The following is a 27504-nucleotide window of genomic DNA, read 5'->3' on the forward strand; positions in this document are numbered from 1 at the left end:
GCACTGCGGTGACACCCCACTAGAACATTACTGTGATGCTGTGAAAGATGGTGATGGTTTCAGGGCCCTTGAAGTGTTATTAGGACCTGTGCACAGATTCCACTGAAAATCAGCCCAGGGATGCTGGAATAATTTGTACAGTGGGGATGCTAAGAACCATTGACCCAAACTGCAAACCCTGTATATGATGGAACTTCAAGCCAGGAGGTGCGGTGGCATGCCCCACACCCCTAGTTCCAGCACCTATGAATCAGGGTGATTCTGGGAATAACAGCAAGGGAAGCAAGATTTCCTACACCTGATATAAAATGGGAGTCACCTTCGTATTTAAATGGGAAGCACAGTACAGCCTCCACCCCAAACTACAGATCCTTGCATGCACTATTCCATATTGAGGCAAGCAGCCTAGGGCCCAATAAAACTACCATTCCCAGCATGCAACCCTCGGAGTCACATTACGTGAGGAAGTGGGTGCAAGGAAGCGTTGCATGCTGGGATTTGTAGTCTCCATCTTGGGTCACTCGGCTGAGCAGCTCGGTTGGTCGCCTCCACCCGGAAGCTCTGGCAGGGTGGTGGGGAGGCTCGGGAGAGGGGCGGAGTGCGGCGAGGTTTGCGGTTGCCAGGAGCCCGCTGCTCTCTGGCGGGGAACCTGGGTGCGCTGGGCCCGCCAGCAACGTATCCACGCTCCTTGGCGGCCTCGTAGCAGGTACCGGGCTGAGGGCGGAGCCTGCCCTGGCGGGGGGACTGGGACACCTTTCCGAGTCGTGTGCCGGGGCCCTGCGGCTGAGGGGTGCGACTGATTCCGGGCCTCCGCCCCCAGCCTGAACCGAAGGGGCCGCCACCTCCGTAAGGGGGGGGTCACCTGCCAGAGCGGGGGAGGGGGCAGCCCGAGGGAGGAGGGGGATCGTCACCCCTGGTTTAAAATGCTTTAGCGTTATGTGGTGGGGGCGGGGGCTCTGCCCCCGGGGTCATGGCCTGACAGCTGCGCTTGGAGCACCGGCGCGTGTGTCCCCCCCCGCCCCACCTCAGCCGCTGAAAGCTGCCCCTTTGTCAGAGCTGGTTATGTGCTCGGCGCTGTATAAGAAGAAGAGTCTCAGTCCCACGGAGCTTGCTTTCTAAAAGGCAGCTGTAGCTGAGACAAGGCTCAGTGGGAAAGTTTTAGTTGAGGAGGGGGGTGAGTGTTGTTCTGTTGGGGGTGGGTGGAGAAGGCATTTGACTCATGTGGGTTAGTGCTGGTGGACTTCACAGAAAGAGCAATTCTTTTAGGAGGCATTTGGATGAAGAGGGGATAGGGGCTGCGAGGAAATTAGGAGGCAGTTTGAAACTTATGGGAGGGGCATCTTGGAAGAAGGCAGGAACGAGAGGGAGAAAAACACAAGGCATGCTAGTCCTGCTTCTCCTTTTGAGTTTCTGCTTGGCTGTGAATTTTTAATCTGGATGGGGCCTGCCACCATATCAGCATTGGTGGTAGTTTTGAATGGAACCAGTTTTATAGTTTGTGGGGAATTTCCAGGTTCCATCCAGTTTGCAAGAGAGCCTGAAATTTAACATAGGTCATTGGGGTTCTGCCATAGTGAGACCTGATCAGGTAGAAGGGAGATGAGGTGATAGAGAACTGGCCCCAAATAACTTCCTGACCCCAACAATCCTGAAAACAAATAACTCACAAGACCAGTTAACAGCTGAGAATTTTCTTTTTCTTGGCTGAGCAGTTTTTAGCACAAGTAGAATGGTTGCTTTTGTATTCTCCATAACAGATTCAGTGACTCAAATCTTAATTTCTTCTCTGCACACTTAATAATTTGAGGGCTTTAGTTGAAAAGCCCACATACTGGGTTCAGACTGGGTTTTTTGATAGCAGTGCTTCAATCACTTAGCACAGAAGGACAGTGAATTTATATTGTGCAAGAAAGGGAGTTCTGTGGATAGGGGAAAAAGCAATTTTGGGAGTTGTAGCAGAATTTTCTTCTCTTCCTTGGTTCTGAGCTCGTGCACTCAAGTTATTAACCTGGTCTGCTTATCAGCCCAAGAATGTATTTTCCCCTTGTATATGTAGTTGTAGGTGGTTTGCATCATAAGTAACTCACAGTAATAAGAGGCACTACTTTTGCCCACAGCTTCCAGACTTCTCTCCTCAGAATTGCACAAATTGTTGTATAGAAGATCTAACAAAACACTTTATGATATGTACCCCGCCCTCTGTAGTAAAGCTGTAATTCCAGCAGTGATTCTAATAGCATTACCATTAGGAAACGGGAGTAACGTGTACATGTTGGTTATAATTCCATTTTAGGATTCTAGTAATCTGTGGGGATTTTGAAATAACCATATTTTATATTTGTGAGAACATAAATCATACAAATGTAATCAGGAAGTGGGAGGGGATTGGAAGGAGGATTTTGTGCATTGATGGAAAGATGGGGTAAAGAGATAAGAATGGGGGCAATATGTCTTTGATTTATTTGTTTAACCATGTGCTTTGTTAAATAAGGTACATAGATTTAAAACTTGCAAAAACCTGTCATGGGATTCAGGTGATGTACAAATCCTTCAGGCTTTAATTTTCATGGCTTTATGATGTCCTCAGGATTCACCAATGGAATAACTCTACCGGTTCAGTATGTACATGTCAGGACATATAATTCATTATTTTCCTCTCGGTTCTCACTAGTGCTTCTCAATCACCTGTATTGGAAATGGTTGTTTCAGGTGTTGATTAATTACAGCACCTGCAGACATATGTGTTTGCCTTCTATTGTTAACTTAAGTGGTTTGTTTATGACAGTGCGTTCCGTATTGCAGATCTCTATTATGGTACATCATAATCGAAGGGAACCATCTATTCTTGTGATTTACATCATGAACATTTATATTGAGCTGCCTATTTCTTTCCTCACCCAAAAAAGCATTCAAGGGAGGATGAACTTTTTGTAAAACAATACAACTGCATTAATCTTAGATGCATTGAGGGCACAAACAATATAGTTTTGTTTATTTTCTAAACTATTAGTTTAAAAAAAAACTTACTTACCTTCCTATAGCAAAGCTAGTTTGAGCCTAAACATGTTAGTTTGTTTTCTCAGCTTATTCTCAATCAAATGCATGCTTTTTTTTCTTCATAAGTAACAATAACAGCATTGCCACCATCATATTTTTAGTACTAGTTTTTCTGATGTTTCACTGCCAAGGTTGTAAAGAATGGCTCTGTCAAGGGAGAACTGTAGAGTAACAAGGGTTACAAGTGACTTGGTACCTCAAAGCCTCTTTCTTTAGCAGCTTAAGGTCCCAGTCCTGCTCCCACTGAAATCAGTAGGAGTTTTGTCATTGATTTCAAGGAGAATCAAGCCCTTTATGAGACAGCAGTCTCTTAGGGACGATTTAATTTGGGGTTGACAATAGCACAGATTAAAGTAGTAGTAGTAGTATTGGGTTTTTTGTGTGTGTTTGTTTCTGGTGGGAGAGACAGAGAAACAACACATTTTAGAGAACAATTTATTTTCTAATTCTGTAAGCCAAGATTGTCATGTATATTGCTGTATTTTGTATTCTTGGCAGTAATATTTCCTCTGTGTGCAGCACAATATTAAGATGGAGGACTATGAGAAGTTCTGTGAAAAGCATCTTGCCAGGATCCAAGGAGAGTCAATTCAAAGGGAAACCTCTTCATCTGCTCAGAAGAATATCTCACTTATTCAATTCCATGGCATTCCTGTGCTTTCACCTCTGGTAAGAGTCCCTTGCCAATTAGGCATTTGTATTAAAAAAGAAGAGGACAACCATTTTTGTTTAGTTATTTCTATCCAGATAAGATATGACCAACCTTGAGTAGTACAGAAGACCAGTACTTGTCTGTAATGTTGAGGCTCAAAACCAAAATAAGGGTGGCAGGATAGGGGGAATGTCATGCAATGTAGTACAAGAAGAATTTGTCATTGAACAAATTAGATTGTGGTGCTTATGAGTTCGGCAATGCCTGCTGGGTGGACTCTTTTTCTTCCCTTCCTGCTATACCCAATGGTCTTTCTTCTCTAAAGGCTGCCCTTCCCCACTCAATAATACACTCCTTTCTACAATATTCCACTCCCGCTATACCTATCTTGCACCACATCTACCTTAGTGTATTTCATAGACAGAATTCTAACGGGTAGCAGCAGTGTAAGTTATAGTGTAAAAAGGGCATAGGTATTCTTTACCGCTGTCATTTAACTGATCCTTGATACTACAGCTACTACTGGTGGAGCTGGACCAGTAGGAAATTACAGCTATAAAACTGACTAGCATAAACAAAGACAAACTTGCAACACAGCTATATATGTTCTCTAGCAGGGTGCCTCCAAGGCTTTTTCTATACAGAAGGTTTTCTGAAATCTTCTCATTGTTGCTTCTAGTATCAACAAAGCTACATTAGTTCAGTGGTGTGAGGATCTGAGAAAAGTGTCAGCGCAGATGCAGCTCCCTTTAAACTGTTTCCTACTCTGTTGTAGGACTGAGTACTCCAGGTTCTGATTTCACAAAGTAAACAGGGTAACTTTTACTTTCAAGCCTTGTATTCCTACTAACTACATTTCCTTACTCTTAGATTATGTATGTATGTATGTTTGTGTATATTTATCATGTGGAAAACCAGATAAATATTACTACTATAACACTTTCTTTTCAGTTGAAAAAAATGCTGATTTACCAATTATTTAACATTATTTGGGCTTGTTTAAAATAGTACTGGATAACAAGAAATAACACTGGGAAAACACATGAGGTGATTAAAGAGAATTTAGCTTTGTAACTTCTTTTATTTCAGCAAATGCTGTTTCTAGGACAAAGAAGGGAGCTAGAAGAAAGTAAACTAGAGCAGGAAGAGTGATTTATAAGACCTTGGAAGGGACTTCTATGTTTGGGTCTGAAATTCACCTATAGTATGATGGGTCAGTGTGAAGATCCCACATCCCAGCTGTCATAAATAAACAGATCAGGGTTAAGGTCTCTTTTCCCTGGAAAGGGTTAACAAGCTCAGTAACCTGAGAAACACCTGACCAGAGGACCAATCAAGGGACAGGATAATTTCAAATCTCTGTGGAGGGAAGCCTTTGTTTGTGTTCCTTGTTTGCTCAGAGTTCTCTTTTGGATCTAAGAGAGGCCAGTCATGTCTCCAAGTTCTCCTGGAGTAGTTCTTACTAATCAATAGTGAGTATTAATTAGAAAGGCGGATTAGTCTTATAATTTGATTTCTACATTTGCAATTGTGTGTTGCTGAAAGAATTTCTTTAATTCTGTACTGTTATTGCTTTTACTGAGAAAGAAAGGAGGGGGAATTCTCTCCAGAGATTGGTAAGTTTAGACCCTGTATTGTTCCATCTTGGTTACAGAGACAGTGACTTTCTTTTTTATTTTTTAATAAATTCTTTTCTATTAAGGACTTGGTTGGTCTTTCCTTGGGTGGATTCTCAGGGAAAGAGAAGGGGGAGGTATCCCTCTGTAGTTAGATCCCAGTGTCTCTCCTAGGAAAAGGGAGGGGGAAGGAAGCAGGGGGGAATGGTTTATTTTTCCTGGGTGTAAGAACTCCATGGATTTGGGGCTCTTGGGATCCCCAAGGATTTTGGGGAAGGACTGTGTCCCAATCCACATACCTGATTGGGTGGTGGCAGCTTTTACTAGATCTAAACTAGGATTTTAGTTTAGAGGGAAACCAGTGCAGGTCCCCATTTTAGAGCCCAACAGCTCTAAGTGGGGGTGAGACCTATGACACCAGCAATTAGACAAGGCTTACGGGTAGGAAACTGGGGTGAGAGTGGCCATTTGGGTGCTCGTGCGCTCTGTATACACCATTCAAAAGATCTCTTTACCAGCTCTGCGTAGTCTGGTGTGGAAGGCCAGCCAGTGAGAGGGTCCACATGATCAACTGTTGAGTGGATCCTGTAAAGCTAAATCTCTCTGCACTTCGGACGCATATGCTCCAATTATTGGGCTTTATGTGGGTTGAGTAAATTTTCCCTGTCTTGCCAAAAATGTTTGATTAAAAAGAGGCTAATCTTCAAACTGCATAAAATCTCCACAACATATGTGCTTTCCCATTACATATCAAGTCTTTTTAATATTTCTTATATTTAATTTTGCTTTTTGATAAAGAAAAGTCACTGATACTTTGTTTTGCAGCTGAGTCTTGAGAGAAAAAAGGAAATGCAGCAGGATAAACAAAAAGCACTTGATGTAGAGATCTGGAAGCTGAATTCCAGGAAAAGAGCTTTACTGAATCGTGTTCAGGAGATCCTGGAAAACGTGCAGGCAAGTTTGATGCAAGGTTTTTTAATTAGTTGTTGTATGAAAATGTCTTCTCTATACAGTGCAAGGGTCACTGAAGGCTAGTAAGAGCCCTAATATAAACTTGCAGTTACTAGCAGTTTACTCTCTTTAGACCAACATTTGCTAGTAATTTATATTGTATGACTTGGTGAACAATTACAGTGAATACATGTAATTGTTTTAAATAATGTTATTAAGTTTTCAGTTGTGGTCCGTGCTCAGCTTGGTATTTGTAGAAATCAGCCAGTTTTTGTGGTACGGTTATTGTTTTCATAACACCATTTAAAATAGCTAGATAGATTTCCTTCGACTGGTCACTACTATAAAAACCGTTAACTAGTGACATTACCCCTTTTCCCCCCGAAACTAAACTTTGCAAAATAAATTAGTGATGGTGTATGCTTTGAAATTTATATTGTAATTATCTTTTCTTGTGCAATGATGGGACTGTTCTCAGGGGTTAGACAGGCAGATACTTTAAATTAGTAGTTCTCAACAAGGGATCCGGGGCCCCCTGGGGGGCCATGAGCAGGTTTCAGGGGGGCCACCAAGAAGGGCCGGCATTAGACTTGTTGGGGCCAAAGGTAGAAAGCCAAAGCCCCACTGCATGGGGCTGAAGCCTGGTGACCCAAGCCCCGCCACCCAGAGCTGAAGCCTGAGCAACTTAGCTTCGTAGGGTTCCCTGTGGCATGGAGCCCTTGGCAATTGCCCTGCTTGCTGCCCTCTAATGCTGGCCCAAAAACCAGTAGTTGCGGGCGGTGGAGTTTTTATAGCATGTGGGCGGGCTTAGAAAGAAAAAGGTTGAGAACCCCTGCTTTACATTTTTTTTTCTTCTAAATAAGCTTCTTAAAACAGTGTAGTTTGGGTTTTTTAGCAGGATGTAATGAAGCCCTTGAACTAACCCACCAGCTAACTGAGCATAGTTTGCATTGGGCTTAAGTTTTATTACTGAGGTGGCAAATGTAATCTATTGAGCTTCTTGTTTTGTTTACTAGTGTGTGCATGGAAACCATCACCTGACTTGGGATTTGAAAGGCAGACCAGGAGCATATGTTGAGAATACAAAAATAATGGTTTGCTGTCTTCTAGACCTCCTGCAGTTAATGGGCACTTAGGTTGATACAGCTCTGACAACCTTTTATTCTTCAGTTTAAATACCGTATTGTCAATAGCTGCACTGTTACCTATACCTAAAGAGGACTATGAATTTATACAAAGGGGAAGATAATACTAAATGGTCTGTGCTCTTTTTTGTGTTTGTGTGTGTCAGTTGCTTGCCACAGAAGCAAGCTCAGGTTACATAATAAAACCAAAAAGGTTTTCTTGTATGCCTATACATTTCACTGAGAATTATGTATGTACTCTTTTGCATAATGCTTCTCTTAATTGGCAATGGGTTAATCTGAGTTGAAGTATATTTAATGTTAATGCTGAAGTTATTTGAATTACATGTCTGAATAAACGCCAATGATACATTTATGTAACATCCTATTGTCCTGAACATTGTTCTTTAATTGGCAGCCATAATATTACTTAAAGAATATATGTTCAAATATCTGTTTGTTTTTCTTTTAATATAATTTTATCGTAGGTGGTTGGTCTGATGATGATAGCTTCTGACTAAACCAAATATTAAAATATATTTGTTGCATTCTCCTCAAATTACCTTTGCCAGTTGGAAAGGTCCTCTTCTGCATCGTAGACTAGTGTGGTTGCCATAGTTCCGTTCAAGTTGGAAAATGCATGTTGCATTAAAGTGACAGCAATCTAATTTTATAGATCAGAAGGCATATGTACTTAATCTTAATTAGAAAACAGAAGGGCTTATTACACTGAATTGACATAATAATTTTCAGTTTTTCTTTGCAGGTCAGAAAGGTGTCTAGTATGAGCGATTTGGATCAGTGGGAGTCTGAGAGTGGTCACTCTAATTCAGAATCAAAAGCCTCAAATGGCTTCACAATGCTATCAAACATCAATTTGCCAAGTTCTATTGCATGCTGTGGTACTACAGACCTTGAAAAAACATTGGAAATTATGCCAGCAGACACTGCTATCCAGGTTACATCAAGTGGAATAGACTCGGTTAGAAGTACAGAAGAACATATTCCTCCTGAACAAAGTGAGAGCAACCTCTCAGAAAACATTGCTTGCCCAAAGGTTACATCTCCTGATAAAACACAAAATATGACTACTTCAAACGCACATGTAAACCAAGAGTATACGGAGGTGCCACCAGCTGGTGAGGAAGTACCTGATCCTTATGTAATGAGTCTTCAAAACCTTCTGAAAAAGTCTAGGGAGTACATAGAGAGAGAGCAAACCAGACGTAGCATAAGAAGTAATGCAAAAAGAAGTGTTAATGAAAGTCATTCAGATAAAGAAAATGATGCAGTTAAAACAAATGTGTCTGGGAAAGAGAAAGCGAGGTTTACAGGCAGGAGTTGTACTCCTCTGACACTTGATAAACCAAGTCTTAATAAATCAAATATTCTTCTCCAGGGTGCCTCTGCCCAAATAAATAGCATGAGTACATCAGCTTCACCCAGCTTTTCTAAAGTGGATATACCTACAAGAGCTGGAACACCCCCAGTTTTGGATTCGGATTCAGATGAAGAATTTAAAAATATCTCTACCTTTGATCACGACAGTAGTATTGTCAGAAGCCTTACAGGTTCTTATGCCAAATTACCCAGCCCGGAGCCAAGTATGAGCCCTAAAATGCACCGAAGACGTCCAAGACCTTCATCAATGGGACACATAGTTATCAATAACCCTGTGAATGCCTATGAATTAAGCCCTTTAAACAAGGGAAGAGCAATTGACTTGATCATACAAGATATCACTGACCAAACCAATGCATCTGAACCTGTGCCAAAATTCACTGCTGACATCACTGCAGTTTGTTCTAGCAAAGCTCATGTTGTCAACAAGAATTCTTCAGAGACTTCAAATCACATGCATTCCGTTAGTCAACTAGAGAGCAAAGGAATGATGGTGTCTTCCATAATGGAGGGAAAGCTGGATGGTAGGCCATACAAAACGGACAGTACTACTTGTACTGTAACTCCAAAATTGCATGAGTCATATGCAGTCAGTCAGTCGATGGTGACTCAAAAGCTCGTAGCTATGAATGGAATCAAGCCAGATAATTTATTAGAAAAGACAAAAAGTAATTCACCCGTGGAACTCAATAAATCTTATGATGTAGAAAATCCATCTCCATTACTGATGCAAAGCCAGAATAAGCATCAGCAAATGGATACTCCAAATGTTTCTTCTGGAAATGAACATTTTGTAGAAAATGGTTTTGAAAAAGTGAAACGTAGGCTTGATTTAGATATTGATAGCTCACAGAAAGAGAACAACCCATATGTTTTAACAGATGGAACAGAAGAACAAGAGAAGTGGAGGTTGCAAGACCGAAGATGCCCCATAGGATCTGTTTATGGTAACAAGAATGAAACCTCAGGCAGTGGCACCAACGGTGAGAGAATGTTTTCTGTAGTCAGCCTTTTTCCAAGTTGGAAAGTTATCTTTAGTTAGAAATTTCATTTTTAGAAAATAGGCCACTGTCTTTCATCTGCACCTTAGTTTTTTGAGTAGTCTCCTAGCTTGTGCATCATTTATGATCAAATGACAGGATACATTTCTGTATTTTTAATCCACTAAACATTAAGTAAGGCCCTGTAGTAAACCAAGTTTTTCTGAAACAGGGACACTTGTGAAATTTTTAATAACAGAAAGAAAATCTAAATGAATTCTTGTGTGCCAGGGAAAGGTCAATAGGGCACCTAGCATGAGTATGGTGAGCAGGACTATGGTAGAGCAGTTTTTTGAGTTCTTAAAATGTAAGAAAACAGATGCACACTGCAAGTAAAAACATACGTGTGTTAAAATATCAGCTGCAAGTAACTTCAATATTACCAGGATTGGTGTTCTTCCAATTCAAGAATAAAAATGTCATGTGTATGTCTATTTTTCTCTAATGAAGTCTGTAAAGGAAACTATCAAAACTAAGTGGAATAAATGATTTGTTTACTCAAGCAAGTAGTCATATTCTTTTCAGAGCTAGTCTCTGCATGTGACCGCTTGAATCTGGGATTGGTCAGTGCCATTTATACTATCCCATCCATGGATATGCTGATCTCAGAAATGTGAATATGAAATAAAAGAAAAATATTCTACTTTATGTTTTTGTGGAAATACCAGCGGTGCTGTATAACACCCAATGGCAAAATGTATTGAAAATGTAGAGATCTGTTTATCTAGCTTGCAGAACACTTAGAAAATGTAAGACTATATGATTAATGCTTTATGATCAGGGCCGGCTCCAGGCGCCAGCTAAAGAAGCAGGTGCTTGGGGCGACACTCTGGCCGCTATTGGGGTGCACATCTGGGTCTTCGGCGGTAATTCAGTGGCGGGTCCCTCAGTCCCTCTCGGAGCAAAGGACCTGCCGCCAAAGAGTGGAGTGGTGCAATCGTGCTGCTGCGGCTTTTTTTTTTTTTTTTTTTGCTGCTTGGGGCGGCAGAAAACCTGGAGCCGGCCCTCTTTATGATGCATGGTTTTTTTTTGTGTTGTTTTTTTTGTTTTTGTTTTTCTTTTCAGAAGAAGAGATTTTGAAAAATAAACTCTTGGCTTTTGAAGAAATGAGAAAGAGACTTGAAGAGCAGCATGCACAACAACTGTCAGTACTGATAGCTGAACAAGAGAGAGAACAGGAGAGATTGCAGAAGGTGAGGGAACAAGATAGGAAAATGCTAAGATGAGATGTTTAGGGTTAACTGCTCAACTTGCTATTTTAGTATAAGGGACTGAAACAATATAGTCTTTCTCTGCATGTCATACTCAAGATGGATATTTAATAAATCTGTCTGAATTTGTGGGAGCTCTTTGAAGAATGACGGTGTGAAACCTTCGCAGAGCTTCCATGTTGGTCTGGCTAGCAGCATGTAGAGCATTGAGAAAACTCATGCGGCAAAAACAGGAGGCTTAGGACTATTCTGTTTTAGTATAGAGATGAAAGGGTATTCCCAGGAGAGACATGTATAATTGATGAATGCTTTCGTATCAAACTGCAAAAGGCAAGAGATGCAATGGGGACTTAAACCTATAGTGGAAAAGCTAGACAATTACTGCATAGTCAGGTATTGGCTTGCATAACATCTTCATGATCTATTAAAACAGCCAAAAGGGATAGGAAGCCAGATGTGTCTGTCTGGGAAAGGCTGAGCTGCTGGGTTCCTTGCTGTATATTTATTCAGCACATCTGTTTTAAGTGCAATTATATCATTTCTTACATAGAGGTTAGTGGAAACTAAGATGCCTTTAGATCAGTGATTTTTTCAACCTGTGGTCTGCAGACCCCTGGGGGTCCACAGACTATATCTAAGATTTCCAAAAGTCTGCACCTCCTTTCAAAAAATTTTAGGGGTCCGCAAATGGGAAAAAAGGTGGTAGTTAAACTGCCTATGTTGTATTGAAGCTTATGCCAGGATACAATTGCTTGCTCAAAATGTATTTAAATTCCATTACGTAGAATCAAAGATCTGGTTTTATTTCAGACTTTTAATCTGCAGGAGATAGAAGAGCAGGAGAGAAGGTTAAAAGGAAAGAAGAGTGCTTCAGCAGACACAGAAATTCCCAAAATGACCATTAGCAGTGGGATGGAACTGGAGTGGAGAAAAATAAGCGAAAGTGGCTTGATGGAAACAATGCTGACTCAAGTGGAGACAATCCATAACACAAACTTGAACAGCACTGGTAAAAGTAGGGGGCAAATATTAAAAGTTTACTGGGCACTTTAAAGGAGAATATCCCAAATGTACTGGCTGGTTCATGGTATTGATAATGGTAGCATCTCTGCTTCTTCACTGGTTGGAATCCAGTCTAGCCAGGAAGTACTGAAAGTTAGCACCTTGCAGCTGCTGTTTAGCAGTCTATGTAAAATTTATTAGTCGTCTTAGCAAGCTTATGTCCACTTTGCAGGATCAGAAACTACTACTGTAATAAAATTCTGAAAGTACCTTCCTTGGTCATATGCCTTTTGGATAAGATCTGGTATAGTATCATTTTATTATCTGTGACATGCCATCTACTGGGGACTTCTTCACACGCTAGCATAGTGGTGGACCTTTTTCCACTTCGATTATGATATTTCTACATTTTGAATAAGAATATAGCGCATACAACACAAGGGGAAATGCTGGCAGCAATTTTAGTCCAATATATATCTCAATGTAAAGTAAATTCAAGAAAGATTTGGTTTTAATATAGAATGTTAGCTGTTATCTCTGTACATTTAAAAAAAAATTTCAGAGGTCATAAAACTAGATTTGTGTGTGTGTGTAACTGGTGCATGACGTGTAAGTATTTGAATAGTAGTTCGTGTGCACAGGCTTCCTGTTTAGTACTCATTTGTTTAATCATACATTCTGCTTTCATATAGGTTTTGCCAACACTACCATGCCCAGTAGTTTTGGTTCAACAAATGAAGCTCCATTCTACCTCTGGGGACCATCTGGTAGTGGAATGTCAAAAATATCAGCATCCAGGCTTATTAGGGCCAGAACCAGGTGGTCTCAGGTGTGAAAATTAATTGACTTAAGCTTTTCTTTTTTTCTTTAATTTTTTTTTTCCTTAACCATCTAATTCTTTCAGGACAACTACTACTGCAGATACACATTAATAACTTCCAATCCAAAACTACTAATTGATCCACAGTTCTTAGATGGATTTGTACTAGCAGACACAAGAAGAGAGCAGAACAATATTTTTCTCATTACAGTACAGGCAAACTAATCCTGTAACCACATCTTTATTCTGTTAACCAAATTAATACTGGGGAGTTCTGGCTAGCCAAAGTGTATTTGGCAAAATTTAATACCTGGCTGTTAATACAAGATAGCTGTACAGACATTTTTGTTAAACAAGTAGCAATCAATTTAACTTAATTTATTTTGAGAAATTAAAATTCAGAACTTTTGTTGCATTTGATATAGAAAATCTCTCAATTTTAATCTTTTTTTTTTTCCCTCTTAAAAGGCCTTCAATCCAGAGATGCAAATGAAGTTCAGTAAGATCACTGCCTTGGCAAAGGGATTTCTGACTCGTAGGCTCATGCAAACAGAAAAATTGAAATATCTTAGGCAAACCGTAAAAGTAAGGAGATAACTGTAAAGATGCTTGCTTTATGCATTTTTCCCCCCTTCCTCCTGTTGGTTTCTGCCACTCCCTTTCAGCTGACAAATCAGATCTAGACTTTTCGCCAGAGCACAAAATTCAATTTAATTTGAGAATTAACTAATGAAGTTTACTACATAAGTAATATAGCTCTATCCTTTTTAGAGAATGAATTAACTACCCAAAACATAGTTGTGTTAATTATTGCATGCTGTGTACATACCACTTTTTATAGTGTCCCAATAGTACCTTTTCCTGTGCTTTTTTTTGAAGTGACCTATAAAACCATTCTAATACAGACTGAAGTTGGATAATTGTTTCTTAGATATATTCTTAATTATCTAGCATGCAGACTTTCAGTTGAAATGAACCTTGCATGGCAGAATATACCTTATTCGGACTTTCATATCTGCTATCTTAAAACTTCTTTAAATCTAACTGTGTTTTTCCTGGATCCTGAGTTAGTATGGAGGTTTCCTGTATCAAACTTGTGCTGTGATTTTGCAGCTTTCTAAATTTTCAAATAGCTAGATGCTAAAATTAGAGGCATCATCTAAGGTATTCTATTAATGTCTTCAATCTGCCCCTCTGTCTCTGATTAATTTCATATGAGGAGAGGAAGCTAAGGACAAGGGAGTGGAGAAGGGAAAAGAGAGATGAATGATTTAACCCGTGACTCCTGTTGCTCGTCAAGGCAGCAGTAGGGAAATATGGTGAAGTGGAACACCATCTCCATTAATCTGAATATTTCTTGGGTCTAAGGTGGTATATTTAGTATTGGTTGCTCCTGTACAGCACAAGTGTGGAGAATGGTGTGTGTAGGTACAAAGTAAAAGATGTTAGACAGGATACAGCATATAGGGGGAACCCAATCTTGCAATAGTGAGAATGCTAAGTTACTTCTGCTTTGTTACAGGAGTAAGGCCAAGGAGGAGATTGTCTAAGAGCCCTATTTTTTTTTTTTTTAAGAGAATCGCGGTTAAATCCATGTCTGTTTAGCTACCTCCAGTCTCTGCCTACACCAGGGAATGGCAACCTTTGGCACACAGCCCATCAGGGTAAGCCCCCGAGGGATGTGCTGGCCGCCACTTCCCGCAGTCCCCATTGGCCTGGAGTGGCGAACCGCAGCCACTGGAAGATGCAATCAGATGAACCTGCAGACTTGGCAGGTAATCAAACTGGTCCGGTCTGCCAGGGGGCTTACCCTGGTGGACTGCATGCCAAAGGTTGCCGATCCCTGGCCTACACTATCCTTTTCCTCTGAACTTTTGAGATTAAGGGAGCAGATGTATAAATGGTTTGAGATTTACTTCCACTCAGTGTGAAAGATTAAGCATAGTACATAATCTTTCTTTTTATTTTTTTAGGATACTATGGAGTTCATAAAAAATTTTCAGTCTGAAGCTCCCTTAAAGAGAGGAACTGTTTCGGTGCAAGATGCATCCCTACAAGAAAGAGTGATGGCTCAAGTAATGTATATTCTAAGCTTTTCTTTTATAATTACTTCATCATTGTAAAAGAGAAATTATTTTATCTCTGACAGAAATATCTGAAGACCTCAGAGGGTCAATATTTGAAATGAAAATTTTAACTATGGCCATTTTGTGCTGACACGGGGTTTTAAAATGTAGTTTCACCAAGAAAGCTTCATAAAAGCTTTGATTTATTTCAGCTGCGAGCTGCGCTGTATGACATCCATGATATATTCTTTATAATGGAAGTATCTGAAAGAATGAATATTCTGCGTCATGATCGTGAAGTTCGCAAAGAGAAAATGCTGAGGCAAATGGTATGTTCCAAGTTTTTATCCAGTTAGAAAAATGTATATTTTTGTCACTAGTTAAGTATCTGTTGTTAGTGATTGGAGTAAGATACAGATTTTTTTTTTCCTGACCCAGTAAGAAATATAAAACCTTAGCTTTCGAAAACAATTTTCCTGATAATTGTGTGGCTTTAGCTGTGGTGCTCCAGTAGTTAAACTTTTTCAGAAAGACTCCAGTCTACAGTAGGGACTTGGTGCCTGGATGCTTCCAAAATGTATGTGTGTGTCTGTCTCAGAGGGAGAGGAGAGAAATGATGGAATTATTTTGATAGCAAGAAAAAAGGTGGACATAACTTTTTTTGGTTGTTGTTTTAAATTAGTTTGAAATGTTTAAAAAAAAAAAAAAAAAAAAGCTAGTCACCATGTAAACTAAAGAGTTGCATTAAATCTTTTAAAGCAGATTTTATAATGAAAAGTGACAATCTTTTAATTAAGGTGGGTCAGATGGGGCAACTGTAATAAAAATAGTAACAAATATTAGTATCCACTTCTGTGTTTTTGTAGGCTAAAATAAAGACTCCACGAGAGAGGGTGACGCTTTCGACAGCTACACAGAAATCTATGGATAGGAAGAAGTACATGAAGTATGTATGTATTTAATATTTTTTGGTAGAGAGAATTGGAAGGAAGGAAGTTGTTGTTTGAATACAGCTGAATCTTTTAGCAAAATGGTTTCTTACAGATTTTGGAAGACTCTCATATTTGCTAGAAAGTCTTTATATGTAAGATTCCTTTTTATATAAGTGTACTGAATTCTATTTCTTTATAATAGCATTTTTTTATATAGACATTCAATATATTTGTTCCCTTGCTGAAAACAAGATAAACACTCATCTTGTTCTCTGTACCTACTGGCTGTTATCTAATTTTCTCAGAAGTCTGATCACCAGAATCATGGTTTATGTTTATTATTGTCCAAATACCCTCTGTATTTGCTGTAACAACTCAAGTGAATCACATTACTGCAGTTAATGGTGTTGGTGCTGAGTTAGCATTAGTGACCCAATGCCGCACCATGGCTGTAGGGAACTCTCTCCCATCTGAGATGCCATCCTTTCGATAAGGTAAAATTTGCTGCTTGTTGCCAATAAAATCCATAACAGCTTTTGGAAAGATAACGGTTGCCCCACTGCCATGACTATATTAAATTTAGGTAGCTGCGTCCTGCCTACAAAAATTTCCTCTAGGTCTCAGTTGATATAATATTCTTCACTGTCTCCTGAGCTGTGTGTAATGTTGCTGTATGCTGTTAAAGTGCTGTTTCAGTGATGAATGAAGTGACTCCTATGTGACTAGTCTGTAGTTGGTTTGCAAAACATGAGTGCTTTATTTTTGTTGTTTTCATGGCTTTCTCCAAAATTAGCTTTGTATGATAAGAGATGCATGCATGTTGGTAGGAGTGCCTTATGGCATAATGGAGACAGTTGCGTCTGTTTGTGTTGCAGTTGGAAAGTGTAGTCTGTATTGTACATAATTTTGCCAAAAGAGTGGCAATAATACTGTTTAGGTGGCTTCCTTTTATTTTTATAGCTTCTTGTCTGACAATTTGTATAATTTTTTTCTTAAGAAACGTTTTAAAAGTATTTGGATACTTACACTTTTTTTGTTTCATTAGGGCTGCAGAAATGGGAATGCCAAATAAAAAATTAATCATAAAGCAAAATACTCCTGAAGCAAGGTCAGTGAAAATTACTTTTTTAAATTTACACTAAAATGTTCTTAACTGTTTTATAATGCTAGGTCTATTGACTGCTTGCTTGCCATCAGCTAGTCACCTGTCGTCATTGCCCCTGGGTAATTGAGAATGCACAGGGCTAAACTATTATATGAAAAGTTATTCACTTGCCTACAGTTAATAAATAGTACTTTTCCAGCTTCAGTTTCTCAAGATTAATATCCTCAAACATGACCTTTCTTGTCTGTTTGTGTTTATTTCACTCAGTCGGTCCAGTTCCCAAGTTTCTCAAGTGTTCGGGTGCAGTGGTAGCATCTTTAAGCAAATGCTTGATGCTATTTTTAAAACAGTATGATATTGTTCTCTCCACTTCCCCAGACATGAACCTTCATGTAGCAAGCTGTAGAAACGTCTCAAAATGGGGGTTATTTAAAGAGATCTCCCAGCTTCAGTAGCGCTCTTGCCTCTAGATCGTAAAGAGAGAGAGATTCATGTCTTGCACCTGGCCACTATCTTATACTCCTGTGTTAATAAATCCTAGTACTGAACTGTTAGAGGTGCTGAACTGTTAGAGGTGCTGCCTTCCAGATGACGTCTGTCTACACTAGAGAATATTGGCTAATACCAGTTCAGATGCTTAGAATGATGTATGTATGCTATTTTACAAGCAGTGCATAAAACATTTCACAGGTATGCTCTCTACTGGTATGATTGCATCATCTCTGAGCAAATCTTAAAAATAGCTTTGCCCACTTGATTTCAAACAGTGCCAGTGTTAGTCTGATAAACCTGAAGCACTGCAGCTGTACTGTTTCAGTGGGGCCTCCCAGGACAATCCCATGACCACAACTAAGAGCCACTGGTCATGTCATTCCCAAACAAACATAGTTGTACAAAGCAACAGAGAGTCCTGTAGCACCTTTAAGACTAACAGATGTATTGGAGCATAAGCTGTCGTGGGTGAATACCCACTTCGTCAGATGCATGCCCACGAAAGCTTATGCTCCAGTACATCTGTTAGTCTTAAAGGTGCCACAGGACTCTCAGTCTGGATCTGTAAAAAGCAACAAACATGGCTAACCCTCTGATAGCTGTACAAAAAATTTAATTTAAAAACAAATTACAAAAATAATAAAAGCAAGATCTGTCTTCCCAAGAACCAACGTGTGAAGTTGTTGATGCTATTTATTGTGAACTGCAGGCCAGTCTGTTGAGCAGCAGGGGCAAGTTATGGCCTCTGCCATGGCACGTGTGTAGTTCTGCCCCCACAGTGTGTGAGTGTTGCTCTACAAGCAGAACCAATAATTCAAATAAACCACTGGGGGGTGGGGGAGGGACAGGAGGGCAGCATCATATAATCGGTGAAAATATTTATTGCTCGTATGAACTTGCTCCAGCTTTCTTATAGGAAGCCGTGTGATAAGTACCACAGCTCAGAGCCACAGCAAATGTTGGAGGAGGTGCTGTGTGTGGGTCTGCTATACCAGGGTAATAAGTGTATGCACACAGAACTGTTGCAATAACAATTGGCGCTAGAAATGTGTAGCTGCTCTGTTTCTAAATTGAAACAGTTCAGTCCTTTAGTATAGACACTTGTAAAACAGATTCCTTCTTTCTGTCTCTGAAGGCTATTTCAGTGCTTTTCTTGAGTTTTAATGGTTGCCATGCACAACTGGATGCTCTCTGCATTGGCAACATGTAACCAAACACTGTACTGGCTTCTTTGGGATTCTTGGAATATGGAAGGCAATATATAAAAATAAAACTTATTTAGAAACAAAATAAACAACACTAATACAGATTTTTGTTTTTAAACAGAGTACTTCAGCCAAATCAAGGACAAAATACTCCAATTCATAGGCTTCTTTGCAGGCAAGGGTAAGAGTACTGTATATGTTTTAATGCACAACTTAAAGGTTGAAAGCAAATGCAATATCTGAATCAAATAATTTCCAAGTAAGATCTAGATGCATCAATGCAAATATTGTTCAAATGCAAAATGGCTAACTTACAATTCATGGTGAGACAGTTCTTAAAGTTCCTAGCTTTTGTTTTTCTTATATTGTAAGGGAAAAAATGCAGTGCTCTCATTCTCTGTTTTTCATTTACACTATGTTCTGACATCTGTATTTGTAACATTCATTCCATTAAGTTTTGCTTCCACTTACTGAAAGTGAAATATGATTTTATAAAAAACACATACCTCCTAAATAATGCAACATGTACTCATTAGATCAGTTTCTTGAATAGAGTAGTAAGAAAAAAAGTGTGCGTGGAGAGTTTCTCCTATTAAGGTATATGCATAATTCCTAGTAATATTAATAGGAGTTTCACAAGTGCACATTCTGGAAGAGACTCCACTGTATCACTTACAGATGTTTTCATACCAAGAACAGTTTGATAGTGTTTTTCTTTATTGGATACAATCTTTGGATTTTAATGCAAGTGACTTATTAACTCTTTTATATTTAATTAGAACCCCTAAGACCTCAATGAAGGGGGTTGAGCAAAATAGAAAGAAGTCCTCAGAGAGCAGAGTGCCTAACAAGGCAACTTCAGGTGTGTAGAAAATGGGTTCTTGGATCTCTTTTAAAACGAAGATATGAGTGAGTTACTAGTATCAAGAAAATTTAAATGGGATATCTTGTTTTCCTTTTCTTGCTGCAGTAGCTTTGCTATAATACACTTTGACTAAGTCAACCATCTTTCTATATATGTTTATAAAAACAAAAAATGGGGGTAACTTAATAGTACATTTTCAAATGCTATAAAAGACACGTACAGTTTAAGGTTACTGCTTAAATTCCTTCTCTCACCAAATGCCTGATCGCCAAAAATACGCAATTTTTAGTAATATATGTAAAAATCCACTAATCATAAGAGACCTGCAGAACTAGAGTAGATAGATCTAGACTCTGACCCAGATATTTATATTTTATGCCATTTATTCCTATTTCTTAATCTATGGAAGACTTGTCCTCAGAAAGAAAAACTCAGAGGACATGACATGGATTTTCAGAAAATTTACTAGCAGGAATATATGAATTCTTCACTTTAAAACATCTTGTAGAATGCTATGCTGTATAATTGATATTAACAAAGAAGATTTATGATCCTTTTTCCTCTGATATACCCAACGCTCTGCATGTCAGTTTTAGATGAGGGGTAGTCCAAGTTCCAGATATGGAGTTTAGTGGTTGGTTAGGGTTTTTTTAAAATAAAAAGGGGTTTGGACGGAATGCCTAGCTATTCATAGATGTGGTTTTGTCTATTCCATGCCTTAACAAAATATTAGTTGAAGCAAAAATTTTCTAATACTTTTCCACTTTAAAACTTGAATGTAAACAGTTGTGATTGATTAAAACAAAGTAAAAGCTTTCTCCTCAATTGATCTTTGTCATCTACTACAGAAATATGATTTAGGAACTTAATTCATGTAAGTCACTTCTAAAATTAATACATTTTATATGGTTGGGTACCTATTAAAATTTAGGAACATCTGGGATCCTATTCAGGAAGGAAAACCATAATTTTTTGGGATGCAAAAAGTGAGCCATAGAACTCTGTATGATCTTTCTATCCAATCTTGTTGCATATAGGGGGCAAGTTCAAATTCAAACTCCCCACCTACTGCTCAGATACTAACTATTTAGCTAACGAGAGCTGACAAAAACACAGGTCAAGGTAGTCAGGAATTGGTCAGACTTTAATTGGTCACTCAATTAAAATGACAGAAACCATGCTCTGAAGAGTCAATATTCTGGCCTGCTTACTTTAGCTAGTCATAACTTTCTTATGACATTTTGATACTCAGCAGTGAAAATAATCCCATTTATGATGATGGCTCCAAATTTTGTCTGGCCTGCCTTCATGGCCCTTTGATGAATTGCTGTAAAATTACTGTATGTCTCATAATAGCCATCTGACAGTTGTTTCTAACTGGCTATATAGCGGTGTGGTTTTAGTTATGTAGTATAACTATCTCCTTATTTCATCTAGAGTGTTTGAGCATCACTGTTTCCAGGACATTTGTAGTATCAGCACTTCCAAATACAAATAATAAATCAGGCAATAGCCATCTGTACTAAATTAACAGCAGTGCATTGCCAGATCATTATCTGGAAGAAGCCCTAACAACTGTAAAAGAAATAATCTGAATATTTGTGCAGTATTAAAAAAGCTTAAAGTTGAATTAATACATGTAAATAAAACTTGAATTATGTACATGTTTGAACTAAATTGAATAGTTTACCAAATTATTAACAGAACAATTAATCATTCAGTTATTTAAAAAAAAAAACCACCCTGAGTTTGGAATATAACAGACTGTGTTCAAAAGATGCACTGTAAACTGTTTAATGTGGGTGAGGCAACAGATTGTTTCCAAGGAGTGGTCATGCCCAAATAAACTAAAATATTTTTAAAAAATATATATATATATATATTTTTAAATTTTATTGAAAGCTAAACAAATTCATGTACGTTCTTATATTTTATCTTACATTTGTGACTGTGCTCCTGAAAATGAAGACTCAGCCCTGGCTTGGTCTAGGCAGAGTATAGGCATATTTCTTCCCGGTACTGACCTGCTGTTTTAGTTTTTGACATTGCTTAAGCACAGACTGAAAATGGCATGGTGGCTTTGTTGGGGCTAGGATGTGGCAATCAGACTTAATCTTACTTCTGACCCAATCGGAACTTGAATGTATATCACTAGACGTGAAATGCTCATGTATCAGCCCATCTACTCTTTCCTCCTTTTTTTTTTTCCTGACTTCATCATTTGAAATTCCAGCTCCAAATCTTGGTCTTTCTCTCCTAATTACAACCACTGATTGAATATCTTTTCCCCTCTAGTACACAAAATAATTTTTCATTTAGGACATCTAATTGAACACTTCAGTTTTTGTTGTGTCCTACTTTTGCCTTTAATATTGAGCTTTGGAAAAAAACTCAATTTCAAATTAAGTGTCTAACTCCTCTAATTCTGGATCTACGTGCCCACTTCTATCTTCTTTAAGAGAAAGGGTTGGGTTTTTTGTTTTGTTTTTTAAACTGGATTATCTAAACATATTGGGCATGTTTTGAAATCTAGAGTTGCACTTCTGCTGAATATAGCTGGTACACTTAACAGCAGAGAAACAATAAATAGCTTTCTACTTTTTCCATCAAGTATGTAGGTTGGGAGTATAGACTAAAAGCCAAAACCTTAAGGAAATGTCTTAGAGAAATTGTTAGAAAAGGAGTAACTTTTTTATAATTTTTGTTTTTGCAGTTCTCTAACTATCACATACACAGACGTTTAATATAGAATTGTATCTCTTTTATATATATATCCCTTGAATTCTATACAGGGTTAAACTATAAAAAGATGAATTTGTAATAAATTCTGTGGACTCGTACTAAATTTCTATATAGCCTAATTGGTTTCATTCCTACTGAATTCTCTAAGAGTTTTCCATAAGGATAAGTAAAATAATCTTTCTATATACTCTTTCTCTCTCACATACACTCATGGCTATTAATTGTTGTGTAAATTGATTTTAATGGGAAATAAGACTGCTTTTTGTTTTTTAAAGGTAAAATCCAGATCATTGGTGAATGTAGTCAAAACTGTCAGTTTATTTCCTGAATGTAGGCTTTGATCCATGTAGTGTGCACATGAGGGTTGAGAGTGTAGTGTTGAGGCACTGATAAGGCACCATGCTCATCAGCCCTGTTACTTCATCTTATTGGACCATGGGTAAGCTGAGGGGTGCAGGTATTGCACGTTGCTGGGTCGGCAAGAACACTTTTGTGACGAGGTACTGATGTGGTAAGACCTTTAGAATTTCCGAAGCTGCCTTGCTCTGTTTCTTATAAGTGCAGCTCTTAAGCACCCATAAGTATCCACTTCTCCTTGCTGCCAGTCAGAGTAACAGAACATACTAAAAATGGCATCTACTCGCATCATCCTATACAGTGGATTTCATGCAAGTACCTAAGACTTGGCCTTTCTCCACTCCCCTTCCCACCCTTTCAGCTCACTGCTGAGCACTGTGCATATTTTGCTACACAGGTGTCTGGAAAATGTTGAAGTCTAGCCCTTTGCCCAGGAGCTTGCAACAACTGAGCTAATCTTGAAACATGCTTGTTCCCAGCATGGTGGAATTCTTCTAGATTCACAAAATTGAGATATCTCTCTTTATAGAGGCATAAGCTAAAATGTGACTCAGATCCTTAGTGGAAGAAGGACTCTGATGGCTTTTGTCAGGGTTCCCTCCCCTGTCTGAACTCTGGGGTACAGATGTGGAGACCTACATGAAAGACCCCCTAAGTTTATATTCTACCAGCTTAGGTTAAAAACTTCCCCAAGGCACACATTCCTTCCCTTATCCTTGGACAGTATTGCTGCCACCAAGTGATTTAAACTAACATTCAGGGAGGGGCCACTTGGAGCCCTGTCCCCCTAAGCCCCTTCACCCCCTTTCCTGGGGAGGCTTGAGAATAATATACCCATCAGATAGGCTAAGAAGGTGAGCACAGACCAGACCCTTGGGTTTTTAGTGTCCTAAAAACCCATCAGGTTCTTAAAAGAAGGACTTTACTTTTTTTTTTTTTTAATAATAATAAATAATAAAAGAAGGTACCTCAGTAAAATCAGGATGGAAAGTAATTTTAAATGGTAATAAAAAGACTTAAAACACAGAGGATTCCCCTCTAGGCTTAAGTTTAAAGTTACAAAACAAGAATAAACCTCCCTCTTAGCATAGGGAAAATTCACAAGCTAAAACTAAAGATAATCTAATGCATTTCCTTACTACAATTATACTACAATTTCTGTCATTTTAGATGTATCATTTCAGTAGGAGCTGTTTTACCTGCATGGTCCCTCTCTCTTTGTCTCAAGAGGGAACACACACAGAGCTTCCCCCTGACCCCCGACCCTCCCCTCCCCACCCCCCCACCCCGATTTGAAAGTATCTTCTTTCCCTGTTGGTCCTTCTGGTCAGGTGCCAACTAGGTTATTTGAGCTTCTTAACCCCTTACAGGTAAAGGAGGGATTTTATGTTACCTTTAGCTGTATCTTTAGATAGATAGATATAGCTATATAGCGAGAGAGAGAGAAAACACGAACGAATGAACACAAAAACTTAGTCTGGTTGCAAATTTCAGCTCAGAGACCTGTAATAAATTATTTCCTGAAAAGACAGTTTGTTATTAGGATTCGAGTATTCTCTGACTTGTATATTTTCCCTATCTTTGTTCTAGTTTGCTTAGGTCTATAGCCTCCTTCTTGGCATGGATGTAACACCTCAGGTAGTTTTGCTAGCTACATTAGAGCTAAAGGGAAAACATACCCTCTTACTGTATGTTCACCTCACCTGTTCCTATAGTAAAACCTGTTAGAGGAGCTTTGGGGAGGAAATTTCCAAGAGGATCTCCTCATAGTTCCTTCTCTTGTTTGTTTGGTGGTGGCGAAAGGAGGGTTTGCGTCCTCATCCCCTTGAAATAAACTGGATGATGTTGCAGGAAGCTAGGACCATCTTCATGAAGGTGTTCTATTTTTCCATCCCCTCCCTCATCTCCATTGGAGCTGTGCTACCAGGATGACAACTCGTCTGCAGCTGTCTTGGTGAAAGTGGGGTTGAAGGGGAGTTGATTTGTGAAAATTAAAATAGAGACACTGGGAGAAGAATGTGCACCTTGCTCCTGGTCTACCAACTGCTTCCCTCTGACCTGCTTAGGTTTCACTCCTCACCTTGTGTGGACTCCATGGGGTGGGGTGAAAGGGATGCTGTGGAGGGGCTGAACTCCCGTTCCCTTTTACATGCAGAGGGTTTCCTCTGTGCATGGATATTTGAGGGTGAGGGAGATCAAGCCCATAAATAATTTACTGAAATACTACAATTAAAATTTAAAACGCTAATGTATTTAGGTTGTGCATTTATGCTTTGCATTGTTCTTGCTCAGTCTGTCTTTCTTGGGTGGTTCTTAAGATTTTTCTGCCTTTGAGGGTGGGAGTTGGGGTGGTGAGGAGGAATGAGTTTCTTGTATATTTGCCTTATAGGGATGTAATGTATTAAAATGATGGTAGATATTCATTGTATAATAGTGAAGAGTTAGGCAGTTTAGAATAGTTAAATGACCCATAGTAGTTAAAATGCTTAGCTAATGTTATGTAATCAAGTGTTATAGTACAATATAGAAACCATCATCATTTCAAGTTTTCTAATCTTTTTAAAATTTATATATTGCAGTTATAGGTGTTTTGGAGTAGCAGGAAAGCAAGGGGAACACTTACTGAGGAAGAAAATGCTATAATGTATAGTTATTTACAAGCCTTTTTACAACTCGAATAACCTGTTTTATTCATACATTTTAAGGTATTTGAGATATAGAATAAATTATGAAAAATGTTAATTTTAAAATCTATTTAAAAGCATATTTGAACAAGTTTGTGTATTCTTGTCCTTACGTTTTTGGGGTTTTATTGGACAATTCTTTTATAAAAAGAACAGTCACAATCATGAATGTTAACTTTTTGTTTCTGCTCTATTTTTAGGAGTATATGCAGGAAGAATCCAAAGAAAGAAGCCAAATGTTGTGACAATTTAAGACGTCAGCACTCACTCGGATAAAAAAAAAAGGCTATTTTAATGCAATAGTCTCTTCAGCATTGGTTCAGATCTTGCATCTCCTATATGTATGCTTTGAATTGACAAATGTACACATTTAACATATTTTGCATATTTTAAGGACATAGGTTTTTATGGAATGATGTTAAAGTAATGAAGAGGGCTACAAATAAGTTCAGTTCTTCTACTCATGAAAACAAATTGCATGTTACAAACCTGTTGTTCAGATTACTGCAGACATATGTCCACATTCAAAATGCTCTGTTGTAGAAAAGAATATAGTGCAACATTGTTTATTTGTATCTTTTTGCCATCTCTCTGACTTATATACAGTATGTCATGCACTTTTTTGTACTATAGGAAATATATTTACAATTGCAGTTCATACACATTAGTCTGTATAACTGATTTCCTATGTGTACATATTTTAGCCTTTTACCCTAAAATTAGAGAAGTAGAAAAGATAATTTATTCAACTGTAACAATACTGCGCGTTTTTCCTCTGTGTCTGTTTGAGAGCAGCATCACTAAGTGTATCATTACATATGAATGTGCTAACCTCTCAATTTAAATACTAATGACAGATATTGTTACTCATTTCTGTTGACTGTTTGCAGACATGGATCTGAGTTAATTGCTGGCATAAATGTGCAATTCTATTTACATGAATGAAGTCGCACCTGTTCTCATGGGTGGTGAATTTAGGCCACTATGATGAAACATTCCAGGCAATTTTTCCTCCATACTGTTTACTGCATTTTCTAATTCCAAACTACATTTTGATCAAGATGAAGTATAATTAAGATGTAGCAATTCTATGACACTGTACAAGAGTTCTAAAAGGAAAGCCTTTAATTGTCCTCAGCAGTCATACAGATGACTGTTTCATACCATTATGTGTCTTAAGGTTTTATTTTTGACATTCCTAGATCTACTTTACTGTCTAAACAAGTAACTTGGAACAGTTTTTTTATAAAAAAAGAAAAAAAAAATACTGTCATCAGTAACAGATCCAAGCACCATGTTCTGAGTCCCTAAAACTTTGCAAGACTTAACTTCTAAAACACGTGTTCCTGTTTGCCCCTGTCTTTTTGGCTATTTCAGCCATTATGAATATGCTTCTTTACTAAGCAGCCTCTCTCTTTAATTTTAATCTTGATAATAAGCTTCTTTGAATCTTTCTTTGGTTTTCAAATAAAATAGAGAAAATCTTGCCCCTGTGTATATCCATCCTTAAAGGCATGTATTATTCAGTCAATAGTATACTTCTGATCCCCACAGCTTTAAGGGTGGTAGAGAGGAGGACTGTTTAAACAAAATAAAGGGTACGTATTTAATGAAAATGTCAAATTTTACTGTTTCACTAGTATGTGTTTGCTACAACTCTTAACTTTGGTGAAGTTAATCCAGGTGGGCATTGGTATAACAGCAGACTTGACCCAAAATATTATCAATATTCATTAAATATCTCAATATAAAAATTAAATAGGTGGAAGGAAAAATGCCTTAATACAAAAATGCATGTATGAATTAACAGAACTTGTTTGGGGATGGCCTTTAACCTACAAGTTATGGTTTGCATCTACAAATTAATACCTTATCCTGTACCTTTTGTTGCATTATTATAAGCAAATGTTACTTATCATGCAGTATTTTAAACTGAGCCAGACATGTACTTGAAAAAGAGGCAATGCTAATACGAAGAAATATTTAGAGGATTAACAGACTACTCAGTGGTTGTGTACTGTGATCTTATTTGAAGGCTCTGAGGCAGATCCTCAGCTGGTGTTACTTTACACCAGCTGAAGACCTGCACCTATCTGTTTTAAACACTATTGTTCTTTAGTTTCCCACCGTAATACAAAGATTTATTATGATAATCTGAACTTCTTGGATTCCTAGTCATTTT

The 27504-nt window shown here is 38.4% G+C and overlaps 1 protein-coding gene across 9 annotated transcripts; it reads left to right on the top strand.

The window, feature by feature from the left end:
* The first annotated feature begins 521 nt into the window (after nt 1–521).
* On the top strand, nt 522–26567 carry CCP110 (centriolar coiled-coil protein 110). Of its 9 annotated transcripts, XR_006572537.1 has the most exons (16): nt 522–706; nt 3556–3726; nt 6151–6279; nt 8167–9784; nt 10907–11034; nt 11863–12067; nt 12747–12883; nt 13343–13459; nt 14848–14949; nt 15153–15269; nt 15807–15886; nt 16918–16980; nt 18796–18855; nt 19454–19536; nt 25218–25343; nt 25523–26567. XR_006572537.1 is itself a non-coding variant. In XM_044980549.1 (15 exons), the coding sequence occupies exons 2-15, from the start codon at nt 3589–3591 to the stop codon at nt 25573–25575; spliced, it is 3030 nt and encodes a 1009-aa protein (XP_044836484.1). In that variant the 5' UTR covers nt 524–706; nt 3556–3588; the 3' UTR covers nt 25576–26567. The 9 variants fall into 9 exon arrangements, 8 of the variants coding, with proteins under 8 accessions (XP_044836490.1, XP_044836484.1, XP_044836485.1 ...); XM_044980549.1 differs by lacking the exon at nt 25218–25343 and having other exon boundaries at nt 524–706; XM_044980550.1 differs by lacking the exon at nt 25218–25343 and having other exon boundaries at nt 524–706; nt 3577–3726.
* Nucleotides 26568–27504: the final 937 nt, after the last annotated feature.

The sequence above is a fragment of the Mauremys mutica genome, chromosome 11 (assembly GCF_020497125.1).
Source record: "Mauremys mutica isolate MM-2020 ecotype Southern chromosome 11, ASM2049712v1, whole genome shotgun sequence".
Lineage (NCBI taxonomy): Eukaryota > Metazoa > Chordata > Testudines > Geoemydidae > Mauremys > Mauremys mutica.